Raw genomic sequence first — 12,212 nt, 5'->3', positions numbered from 1 at the left:
AAAACAATTGGGTGATGCCAATGCATTAGGACATGAACCAGGAGGTAAGGTGCCAATGATTCATGCAACTGGTACTGTCCTCATAGTCATGCTACTCCCAAGTACTCCCCTGTAGGATGTGATCACAGCAAGTGGAAGCACCTCTTTTGATTCCGAGAGCATGTGTAGAAGAGGTCAGCACCTTGTTCCAAAGAAGGAGCCAGTTGAAACCACACAATTTTAACAGTTTCCCCCATTCTGGCAAATTAAGTTTCTTTTTGTTCTACATGGTTCCAGGTTATAACCCATGTACCTTTTCTGTTGGACCTTACAAAAGAGAGGACAACAGCTTCCTTCTCTCTTCCTTGGAAGCCATCCACCGATTTAATCTCCAGGTCTGGGTACTTATGACACAAAAGCTCCCTTAGCATGTCCACCTGAAAAACAAAGACATTGCTAGGACAACAAACGTTATTACTACAATTTATTGCCCACTCTTCATCCTAAAGTCCCAGGGCTTTAAATTTTTTACTTTGCAAAGTTGTGCTTTTGAGAGCATGGCAGACACACTCACCTGGAGGTTGTAAGGAGCAATGACGGCAATGTCTCTTGCTTTAACACCGGCTTCCACTAAAGCCTGAACGTGCAAGCTGGCAAGACGCGCTTCGCCTGGAAGGGGAGAAATAAAACTTAGCTGTGGATGAGCGATTTAACCCTAGAACAAGTTGACAGATTCCACTTAAAAAGCATCTAATTCAGACAATGATAGTGAAAGGCTGCTTTTCACTTGCCACTTTAAGAACAAGTCTTTATAGTCAGTAAAGTGCTTTGCCATGGTTTAGTGCTATGTGCGCAAATTAGAAAGAAACTAAGCAAACACTTGAGATTGTGTGCTTCCTTTTCCCCACGTGGATACCAGAAACACTTTTGCAGCATTTAGTTTCACTTTCAAAGATTCCTGATTTAGCATTATGTACAAGCCAGAGACTGTGATTTAGAACAAACTAGTTAGTTATGGATTTTTTTAATAGCTGGGCAAATGGTTATGAGTTCCATACAACACAGTCAGATACAAGCAACACATCACAGTTCACATTCTCAAGGGTAGCAAGATCAATGTTGAAAATGCCAAGATAACCCCACCCCAATTCCGAGAAGTGAAATCTGCCTTTGAACTAATCCCGCATAGGTTAGGAAATTCATATATTAGACTCTTGCAGCTATTTGCCTTTGGAAGCTGGTGCCTATTTATTTGTGTGCCCATTTCACTATGTTTCTAAATTAGACCTGCTGGTACTGTACTGGCGACAAGGGCTGCTTCAAACATTACGCAATTCCTACATAGACAGCACTTCCATTTCTTAGTATGGATAAAGGGTTGTCAATGCTGATTGCCCTTGAGAAGCTGTAGGACTACAACTCTCATCATACCCAACCAAGGGCTAGGCTACTTGAGGCTGATGGCAGTTACAACATAGCAACATTTGGATGACACCACATCAGTTACCCCTGGTGATCATAATGTGCATGCAGCATATGCAAAGATGGATACTGCATGTGTTCACAGTGAAACCCTGCATGGAATAGGACTGTGGCAGGGTGCTAACCTGCACATGGGTGTAATATTTAATTCCTGCATGAAATAGCCTGTCTAAGAATTAGCCATGCCATGGGCATACAATATGCAAAATATCCCAGAGTTAATGCATGCTTGAGCTTCCCTGCTCCCAAGCCTTTCCCCCCAGTTGAGAGACAACCATGCAAGCAACCCTCTCCCTCAATCATCTCTAGAAGATTCCCACTTTCTAGATTTGACCTCTCTCCCTGCTCTCTGGGCTCAAGCCCTGTCCCATGAGCACACCAATTTCCTACTCCTAAATGCAGTCTAGAATTCCCGAATGAATACTGCTACTGGAGCTCAGTGAGACTGGAAACCTTCCTATTTATCCAGCAACAGATACAGAGCTTCACAACAGTTGCTAGGCTGATTTATAACTCCAGAACTCTCTGTACTCAGAGAACTGGCCTTTCTCTCTGTTAGCAGAATTGCTGTATATGCCACCAACATGGTCAGGCACTTTCTGACCCATTAACTGTGAAGGTCTGTGCCTTGTTCACTGAGAGATCTGACAAAGTGCTATGCGGCAAGGCAATTAGAACTGAAAGCTCTCTCAGCAAAGTTGTACCAACAAACCATATGGGAACCAGGAGAGTCCAGCACTTCAAGCTGACAACATACGACTTTGCCCATCGCTTCAGAGCTTGTGTTGCAATTCAAGAGTGCTATTTAAACCACAGATGTCTGATCCAACAATCATCACAGGCGCCCTTCCTCCTCAGCTCCACCAGGACTGGCCCTACTTTTAGGCAAAGTGAGATGACTGTCTCAGGCAGCACATGCTGAGAGTGTGTGTGTGTGTGTGTGTGTGTGTGTGTTAGAGAGAGCAATGGCAGCCCCCTGTCTACTCCTCCTAAGCAGTTCCCAGATAGAAGCGAAGGATGCTATCCTGTCACCAGTGTTGAAATAGAATTCAGCTGTTGGCCCAGTCAGCCTTTGTTCAGGGCAAGGGCACCATCTTGCTTTTCCCTCAGGGAGTAAAATGTCTTGGTCCAGCCCTGTTAAGCTCTGTCAACTTTCATTAAGGTACTTTATTATCTTACCCTAGACCATGAGGCTGAACTAGATAACCTGTCGTTCTCCTTCTTTTTGCTTTTGAGAATTCAAGGTCTTTGGGGAAGGATGTATTTTGATAGGTGGCTCTATAAACCTTGTCTAGTGCAGTGATGTTGAATCCAAATGGAAATTTTCATCATACATGGTTAGTTATCTACAATCCATTTTTCTCTCCAGCTGCTGTTTGGCTACAGTACACTGTGGTCTTGATAATTTGGCTGGACCTCTGCGACAGCCATGGCAATGAGGTTTTCATCCAGTGTGCCATGGCACCCTGGAGTGCCTTGAATAATGGTCAGGGGTGCCGCGGGCAACACTGGCCTCTGTCCCTCTTTCCTTCCCTCTCTCCTCTGATGAACTCTCGTGTCTCTACCTCCCAAAGGCTTGCATAGCTGTTTGTTGCAGCAGCCCTGGCTACTAGCTTTGCAGGTGAATGGTGCCTCAGGGGCTGGTCAAGGAGTGCTGGTTGCCAGGAGCTGAGGTGGCCTTGGAGTAAGCAAGCGGGTGAAGGAGCCCAGCCAGCCAGCCTACCAGCCCTTGCTGTTGGGAATGGGCAGACAAGTATGAGGCCAGCTAGACAGGTGCCACGCTGGCCTCTTTGGTCCTTGCTTTGTGCAAGGCCTGCCTGGGAGCTGAGGGCCTGGTGCTGAAGGGGAGCCTTTCCATCCTGCAGGCCCAGCAGCACCCACTGCTGCCTCCCAAGGTAAGCTGCTGGCCTCACATTCACCTTTAGCCAGTCTCTGTTGGGCCACTAAGGCTGGGGGCATCCTCTTCCCAGACTCCTATGGGGCAGGGTGAGGAGGCACCTCTTTGCAGTGGGGTGAGGCAGCTCAGCTCAGAGACCAGGAGCAGCAGCAATGGCTGCTGAAAGGACTCCTAAGGAGAGGGGAGAGGAAAGGAAAGGAGGCTGAGGGAACACTCCCCAAGAGAGGGTGTTTGAAAAAGGGTGAGAGGCTGCCAGCTCTGCAGGCAAGGGGTGACACAACTGGGCTCCTGAGTCCCATAGGGGTGCCTCAAAGAATGTAGTTGGTCAAGGGAGCTGTGGACTCAAAATGTCCTCTGCACTTATTGGTACTTTGAAAGCCTCTGCACTTATTAAAGCGTTTGCAGATGACTTAGTTCTGACATTACAGGAGCCAGAATCTAGTACGAAAAGAGTACTACAACTAATCCAAGATTTTGGTCGGGTGGCGGGATTTAAACTAAATAAGCAAAAAACCAAGGTGTTGGGAAAAAACTTGACAGATATTGAGTCGGAACGGTTTCAGAGAGAGACAGAGTTAACTGTGGTTAAGAAAGTTAAATACCTAGGGGTAAACATAACAGCAAAGAATTTGAGTCTGTTTAAAGATAATTATGAAAAATGTTGGTCTGAAATTAAGAGAGACTTGGATAGCTGGTCAAAATTGAAACTTTCATTGTTAGGTCGAATAGCTGCTATTAAGATGAATGTATTGCCAAAAATGTTATTTTTGTTTCAGACATTGCAGATTGTAGATAAAACGGAGTGCTTCCGGAAGTGGCAGAAAGATATCTCCAAATTTGTCTGGCAGGGCAAAAAGCCCAGAATTAAGTTTAAGATATTAACGGACGCAAAAGAAAGAGGGGGCTTTGCCCTGCCAGACTTAAAGTTGTACTATGAAGCCGCAGCTTTCTGCTGGCTAAAAGACTGGCTACTTCTGGAGGACACGGATGTGCTGGATTTGGAAGGTTTTAACAATGCATTTGGATGGCATGCATATTTATGGTACGACAAGGTTAAGATTAACAAGGTCTTTAAGAACCATATTGTCAGAAAAGCAATATTTAATGTCTGGACAAGATACAAAGACTTATTAGAAAACAAAACACCGAGGTGGCTGTCACCTTTGGAGGCTAAGGCCCGAAAAAGACCCAATATGGAGGCCAATTGGCCAAAATATTGGGAAATACTAGAAAGGGATGGAGACAATTGGAAACTGCAGAGTTTAGAGAAAATGAAAGATAAAGTGCGAGACTGGTTACACTATGCTCAGATTAAGGAAGTGTTTAAGATTGATAAAAAGTTAGGATTCCAGGTGGAGAAATCGAAACTGGAAACAGAACTGCTAGAACCTAAGACCAAGGTACTTTCAAAAATGTATAACTTGCTGCTGAAATGGAACACACAAGACGAATTGGTTAAATCGGCTATGATAAAGTGGGCCCAGGATATTGGGCACAACATTATGTTTGAGGACTGGGAAAGGTTATGGACCACCGGGCTGAACTTCACAGCATGTAATGCTCTGAAGGAAAATGTAATGAAAATGATATATAGATGGTACATGACCCCAGTGAAATTGGCTAAAATATACCATTCGTCTGATAACAAATGTTGGAAATGTAAGGAAAATGAAGGAACATTCTTTCACCTCTGGTGGACCTGCCCTAAAGTGAAGGCCTTTTGGGAAATGATATACAATGAGTTAAAAAAGGTATTTAAGTATACCTTCACCAAGAAACCAGAGGCCTTCCTTCTGGGCATGGTCGGCCAGAACGTGTTAAAGAAGGACAGAACATTTTTTATGTACGCTACAACGGCGGCAAGGATACTTATTGCTAAGAGCTGGAAAACCCAAGATCTACCCACACTGGAAGAATGGCAGATGCAGCTGATGGACTATATGCAACTGGCTGAGATGACTGGCAGAATCCGCGACCTGGGAGAGGAGAGGGTTGAAGAAGACTGGAAGAAATATAAGATCTATTTACAAAAGTACTGTAATTTGGTTGAATCCTAACAAGGAAGCCAGAGCAGAAATAACTGTCTACCATTAAATTATAATTTTTTATTTGAGTTTAACCTAAATACTGCACTTAAGAGTATAAACAAGATGATAATTTGCTTGGAAAAATTCGTTTTTAATGATGAAAGTGGAAGCGGGAGACGTGAGGGAGTCCACAATAGAATGAAAGGATGTTATGAAACCTATTCTGTTTGTTAAATATGTATCTGTAAAAAATCTTAATAAAAATTTTTATAAAAAAAAAAAAAATGAAAGCCTCTGCACTTATTGGTACTTTGTAGCAAATGTACAGCCCATGTAAGTTGCACTCTTCTACTACTGAAGGAGGGATGCGGGTGGCGCTGTGGGTAAAACCTCAGCGCCTAGGACTTGCCGATCGCATGGTCGGCGGTTCAAATCCCCGTGGTGGGGTGCGCTCCCGTCGTTCGGCCCCAGCGCCTGCCAACCTAGCAGTTCGAAAGCACCCCCGGGTGCAAGTAGATAAATAGGGACCGGTTACCAGCGGGAAGGTAAACGGCGTTCCGTGTGCTGCGCTGGCTCGCCAGATGCAGCTTGTCACGCTGGCCACGTGACCCGGAAGTGTCTGCGGACAGCGCTGGCTCCCGGCCTATAGAGTGAGATGAGCGCACAACCCTAGAGTCTGGCAAGACTGGCCTGTACGGGCAGGGGTACCTTTACCTTTTACTACTGAAGGAGTTTTGAAAGGTACCGAATGCCTTACACAGGCTATCCATCCATCTTAGGACCACAAGAAGCATGTCTAAACCTTGACATCCCAAGATTTTTCCATGGATGTATTCATATTCATTTCCATGTGTGGTTGCCAAGATCCTAATAGCATAACTAAATTCTTCAGTAACTCCCCAGGGCTACCACTTTCAACATCACAGGCACAAGGCAACCTTTTTAATGTAGTAGCAGCTGAAATTACAGCACATGCATGGATAATGTAACTTGAAATGTGGAGGCTGGAGGGGGAGGAGTGATTCCAGGGTGGGAGTGTGGAGAACCATAGCAGGTAAAACAACAATACCTTCATTTCCTTTAGACTGTTCATCTTCCAGCTCAAGCTCAAATAAGCCACAGCCAGCTGTATCAATAAGCAACAACGGAATGCAAGTTTCTTCTGTGGAAGCCACCCCTGGCAGGTCCCTGACAAGTTATTAGAAAGTACAATAAGTTAATGACCCTTAACTAGCATGAGTATAAACAGCAGCACATTCATTCTGTTTTAGAATCCTAACACAAATTGACCTAGACTATTCCACAGAACCTCCATAGGTCAGGCCGCAGAGCAGAAGAATCCTCCATTCTGTGGGACTGCAGGTCCCACTATCCGAACGTGTGTCATCTGAAATGTCAGTTATCAAAACACAAGGAATTATACCCAAACCTGGTAACACAAACAGCTGGTTCAGATATCCGAGCAGCTGCCAGAGTTTACCCACTTCCTTACTTGTTTGTGTTTTGCTGGCCAGTGGCAGCCATTATGGGTGGAAACCATGAAGAAAGGAACGGAGGATACAAGGTGAAAACAACTGTGCCTTTAAACCTATCTCCTGCTCTCCCTTCAAAATTCTAAACAAAGGATTCTTCAAAACTCCTGTCTGTAATGGCAACACAACTTTCAATAGCATCAACGAAAATACAGAAAGTAGAAGATAAAAGCACATGTCAACAGTGTCAAAGAGCCAAATTACAGATGCAAGATTCTACAGTGCAGATGCTTGTACATTTTAGTACCTGGAGCAAAAAGGAAGTGCCCTTTGATGTATTACAAGAGACAATGTTCTGACAGCTGCAATATTAGAAAAAGGCACAAAGCACAATCTTGATAACCTCAAATACAACATTGGCTTAACATAAGTTTTGTACTTCAAGAAGCCATATTAATAATCCACATTTGAAAATGAAAGTTGTTTACTTGCATTCATAACCACTGAACACTAAACACTTTTAAGGGTTCCAGTGTAAATTCATGGAGCCAAGATTTGCCATTGTGGAAAATTACGGTAACAATTCAATTTTTTACTTGGGTTGTATCAGAGTAAGAACAAAACCCAGAATTACAGTTCAAGGTCAATACTTTTGGGTTTCCTCAAATTATTTGCACTTGTTTTGTTAACTTTGCATTCCGCTTGGAGAAAATGTGCTCCAAAAGCCCAATTCGAATAATTTTCCTTGAAAACAGAGTCAACATACCTCCAATTCAACATGTTTAGGATTGCAACCCAAGCTTCCTTTGAGATGAAAGTCTTCAACAAGTGCTCATTATCATTATTATTATTGAGATACCAGTAGGGTTTGGAATAGTTTCTAATTTACACAGGTAGAATAAAGGGAATCTATTTTCACAATATTTTATTTAAATTTCATTTTATCTAGTGCTCAATAAGGAACATCTAGTAACTGGTTCTCATTTCTCCCTCGTTTCAGAGCTTCCATCTTCTTTTCAAGGTGGTCCATTTTATTTAAATCATCAAAATGTGCTGCAACATTACATGATTACCACGTCAGGCAGTGCATAATTAAATCATGTCCTTATCATATGAAAATGATCATTATTCCTAAAGTTTGTTTCGGAGAAAGTCAAGAGTCTTCAGTTGCTCAGATTTTCTATTTTTACTTTCCTAGGTCTCCTCTTAGTGCACACCTGCTAAGCAAACTGTCTCCTTCAAGGGCACCATTAAGGATACTTCTTTTGTGGTTCAGGATGACAGCAGGTTACTTTCATTTCTCAATAATAGTCTTGATTTGAGTGATTTTGTGAATGCCACTTCTAAAGATAATCTGCTGCATAAGTACAGTATTCCAATGGAGAGAAAAATCATATTTCCTTCTGAGAAAAGCTGGGGGCTGGAAGAACAGGCTTGGAAATCTATATATAAATGCAAAAGCCTGAAAATAGAGTAATCCCTCCAACTGCTACTTATTTTAGTTTAAACTAGAAGTGCATCAGGACTCTTGTCCTTGCTTGGAGGTTACCGGTATGTTGTCAGTCCTAATCAACCAACCCCCAGTTCCAGACATCTGGAAGATGGCTTTGGCTGCCTGGGAGGAAGGACACTCTGCATGTGCTACAAGCTGCTCTTGTTCAGAAGATTACTTTGGAAAGGCCTGGAAAGTCAGTGGAAGAGCATCTGCTTTGCATCTGGAAGGTCCCAGATTCAATTCCTTACATCTTTAGATAGAGCTGGGAAAGAATCCTGACCTAAACTCTGGAGATCTGCTGCCAAACAGGGTCAACAATACTGAGCCTGATGGACCAATGGTCTGACTCTATATAAGTCAGCTTCCTATGTTTCTAGTTTTAAACTAAAATCCTCTGGAAGCCTCTCGCTTGCATTTTTCCTGCAGGCCCCAGGTAACCTATCCTTTGTTCCTTGTTTAAAGTACCTGTACTAAGCAATTGCTGATTAGTTCAGCATAAATATTTCAGCATTCCCCTACTTTTCTTGTGCTGCAATGCCTCAGCTGCAGAACAGCCCACACACATTGGCCGAAAGATAGAGCCATCACAATGCTGAGACTTTTAATGTTTGCCAATTACGGGCTGCTTTCAGATCCATCTTCTATACTGAAAATGGTTTCAGCCACAGAAAAACATACTGATACATGCACCAGTTTTCTTCTTCTGCAAGCAAATTTAAACAAAGCTTGCAAGGCGTTAACGGAACTGTTATGATGGCAAAGTGGTTTTCATGACATCAGCAGCAAGAACTGAGGGGTGGAAGGGAGAACTGAGGGAATACTTGCTAATTTTGGGTCCAAGCACATCCTAAAGACAGGAGTTTGGGTTACTAATCCAGGTGCTGCTGTGAGAAAATTTAAGACTTATGTATTACCATTGACAGAAGCATTTTCTTGGTTTTGCACTCCCTTGGTCTTGGTGTTCAGCATATCCCAAACAACATATTCCTTAAATCTTAAAATAAGATATATGATAAGCATAAAAGCTGTTTGACAAGGAAGTTCTTTCAGTCTTATGTGCTGGAACTAGCAGTGCCTTACAAGGTGTAGAGCCAAATATTCTTCTCAGATTCATTAATAATATGTATATACAATGAAGGCTGAATTCTCAATATGCCTGAAATCCACCAAGATACGAGCCTCTCAAATTACTATGAGCCTTCATATCTCAGCACTCAGAGGAAGCCAGGGAAGAATCAGCAAAACAAGGCCACATGATAATTCGAAATGCTGCGGTGTTGACTGCACTGGTGAATGGCGTGTTGCTCCCTCAGAAATTAGTAGGGGAGAAGCTTTCAGAAAGCTCTCACCCTTGTTGTCAGGAAGAAACCCTCATTACCGCACTCTGGCCAAGAGCAGAGGCAGATTCTTTTCTTTTAGCCACCAACATATCAAGTACAGATTTCATGCACAAATGTGAATTTGTGACAGCAGCCCAAAGCTGCCCATGTGCCAAATAAATTTTGCATGATTTGCCCTTGGTTAATCATGCAGTCCTGCCTTGCTGTGATTTGATGTCCATTAATCTTTTTTTGACCAATAAAAGGAGTACAACAGAAGAGGTACTTTCCTTATTAGCTTAGCAAGAGTTTCCTTAATGCTATGAATAATTATTCCTTGGAATTCCAGCCATACCTCACATAGGCACATACACCTGCTATAATTAGGGTCCAGGTCAAATCATTTATTGCCTATGGGCAAAGGTGATTGCTCAAAAGGTACACAACAAATCACATTTGCAAATTCAAATCCTAAAAATACTACTTATACAAAACCACCAAAAGTAAAAGGCAGAATGAAGAATAAAAAAGGAATTAAACAAGGGATAAGGAAAACAATAAAATGAATAATTAAACAATCTTCAAATCAGGGCATCACCATGACAATTTATAGTTATCTCTGAAAGCACCCAGAGCAAGAGACACTCAAAGCCCCCCCCCCCCCAAAAAAATCTGACTAAAGATAGCATGCAGTCTGACTCTATATAAGTGTTCCAAAAACAAAGGACAAAATAAGGTAGAATATTTTTAAACATTACATCTTAGCAATTCCACTAAGAGTATGAGGCATAGGGGTAAGAGAGGAAAGAGAGGAAAAGAGCCACTACATTCATTACATCTGACCTACAGAGCAACCCAAAGGAAACCACTCCATTATTAATTCCTTCCTTGCTAATACCACATAATGTGTATTTTTCCTATATACAGTGAGCAGCCTCTTCAGTTATCTGTCTTAAAAACTCAAGCCCATTTTGTTTAAAAATTTTAAAAGAACATTATCAGCACTTTTAACCAGTGTCGAGCAAAGCAGCCTTGTTAATTTGCCTGTGCTGTTCTTTCCAATCATGCTTACTCAAGGCAGTTCACAATAAGCAGAATAAAAATTATAAAGCAAGGTGGGTTCCTTCTACTTTCATTAACTGACAACAGGGAGACACCTTGCTGCGGCTACCAAGACTAAAATGACGCCAAATGCAAACAGCATCCTCCCCCAAGCTCAGGAAAATAATTTCCGCCTGGAAAAACTGAAAACCAAGTGCGAGATCCTGTAAAAGTTAAGCCTTCTCTGTACACTTACCTAGAAGCAGGTTCACTGAATGTAGAAGCATAAACTTCTGTGCAAATATGTACAGAATCAGGTTGTATGGTATCACTTAATTCAACTGGAGATACTTAAACTCATCTGTAACTCTCTCAATGAAATAACTAAGACTTTAAAAATAGAATGCTGGGGGCAGGAGGAGAATATTGATTAGCACAAGGGCAGGGAACCGATGACCCTTCACATGTTGCTGGACTACAGCTCCCATCATCCCTGACCATTGACTATGCTGGCTGGGGATGATGAGAGATGGAGTTCGGCAACATCTGGAGGTAACCACTTTAGCTAACCTAGGATTATCACCATTTGGTACCCGAGCTTTACAACTTGGTTTGTGTGGGAATCTTAGAACTCTAGAAGACTGGTCTCCCCTTTTCTTAGCCTACAGCATGGGGAAAGGGAGAATATTTCAGGTTAAGAGGTTGCTCTGGAACTCAATGAAGTCAGTGAGAATTTATGCAGCCTTCAATTTGCTGCAGCATTAAACCCTAACTAAAGAGTGTAACATCTTCCTTCATTCAAAACAATAATTCATTTTTTATTGTTGACCATTTCTTTCAGCCCTTAGAAAGTATTTCACTGCAATTGCGATCAATATTGCATACTGAAATTATCTTCTTGGTGATTTAAATCCATAATGTGAGTTTCTTTATATATAAAAAAAATCCATATTATCCTGATGTAAGTGTTCCCTGAATACTAACTACTCTATTTTCTTTCTTTCTTTTACACAAAGATAAGGCTCTGTTTGTAGTCCTGCTATGTTTTGCATTTTAGTGGTTGCAAAGATAAAAATTCAAGTACTCCATTCTGAGCACTGCTGACAGCAATTTCCAGTTGCTACCAGTGGATATAAGAGATTATGGCCAATATGAGCCTAACTCATAGTGAAGTTTCATATTAGCAGCCTTTTAAAAACTGGATCTTTAAATATACTGCATACGCTTTGGGTTTGTTTGTTTCATATAGTTTTATAAGTTTAAAAAATTATGTATTATGTTTGGAACAACTGCCTGGTTCCCATGCCCTGCCATCACCCAGCTTGCACCTAACCCTAACCTCGTAACTAAAACAATCAGATATTGTTCCCTGTTTAGCCCTGTCCCTTTTCTCCTCCCCTTAACATGTACTCCGTGAAGTGCTATGCACACTGCTGATGCTGCATATAAAGATCATCTAAAAAAGACTTATTCATTTGTTGAACAAACAACATCACACCC

The 12,212-nt window shown here is 42.1% G+C and overlaps 1 protein-coding gene across 1 annotated transcript in view; it reads right to left on the bottom strand.

Moving 5' to 3' along the window:
• The window catches only part of IGHMBP2 (immunoglobulin mu DNA binding protein 2), a 61,860-nt gene that overhangs the window by 11,528 nt on the left and 38,120 nt on the right, over window positions 1–12,212 (bottom strand). The window contains exons 10-12 of the mRNA XM_081919197.1: window positions 6,455–6,573; window positions 554–648; window positions 293–416 (exon numbers count right to left, since the gene is read on the bottom strand). Of these exons, the coding sequence (XP_081775323.1) occupies window positions 293–416; window positions 554–648; window positions 6,455–6,573 (338 nt within the window). The remainder of the gene's footprint in view (window positions 1–292; window positions 417–553; window positions 649–6,454; window positions 6,574–12,212) is intronic.

The sequence above is a fragment of the Podarcis melisellensis genome (assembly GCF_964234715.1).
Source record: "Podarcis melisellensis genome assembly, chromosome: 1".
NCBI classification, from domain to species: Eukaryota; Metazoa; Chordata; class Lepidosauria; order Squamata; family Lacertidae; genus Podarcis; species Podarcis melisellensis.
Note: the sequence above shows the minus strand (reverse complement) of the source record. Positions and strands in the feature narration are given on the sequence as shown.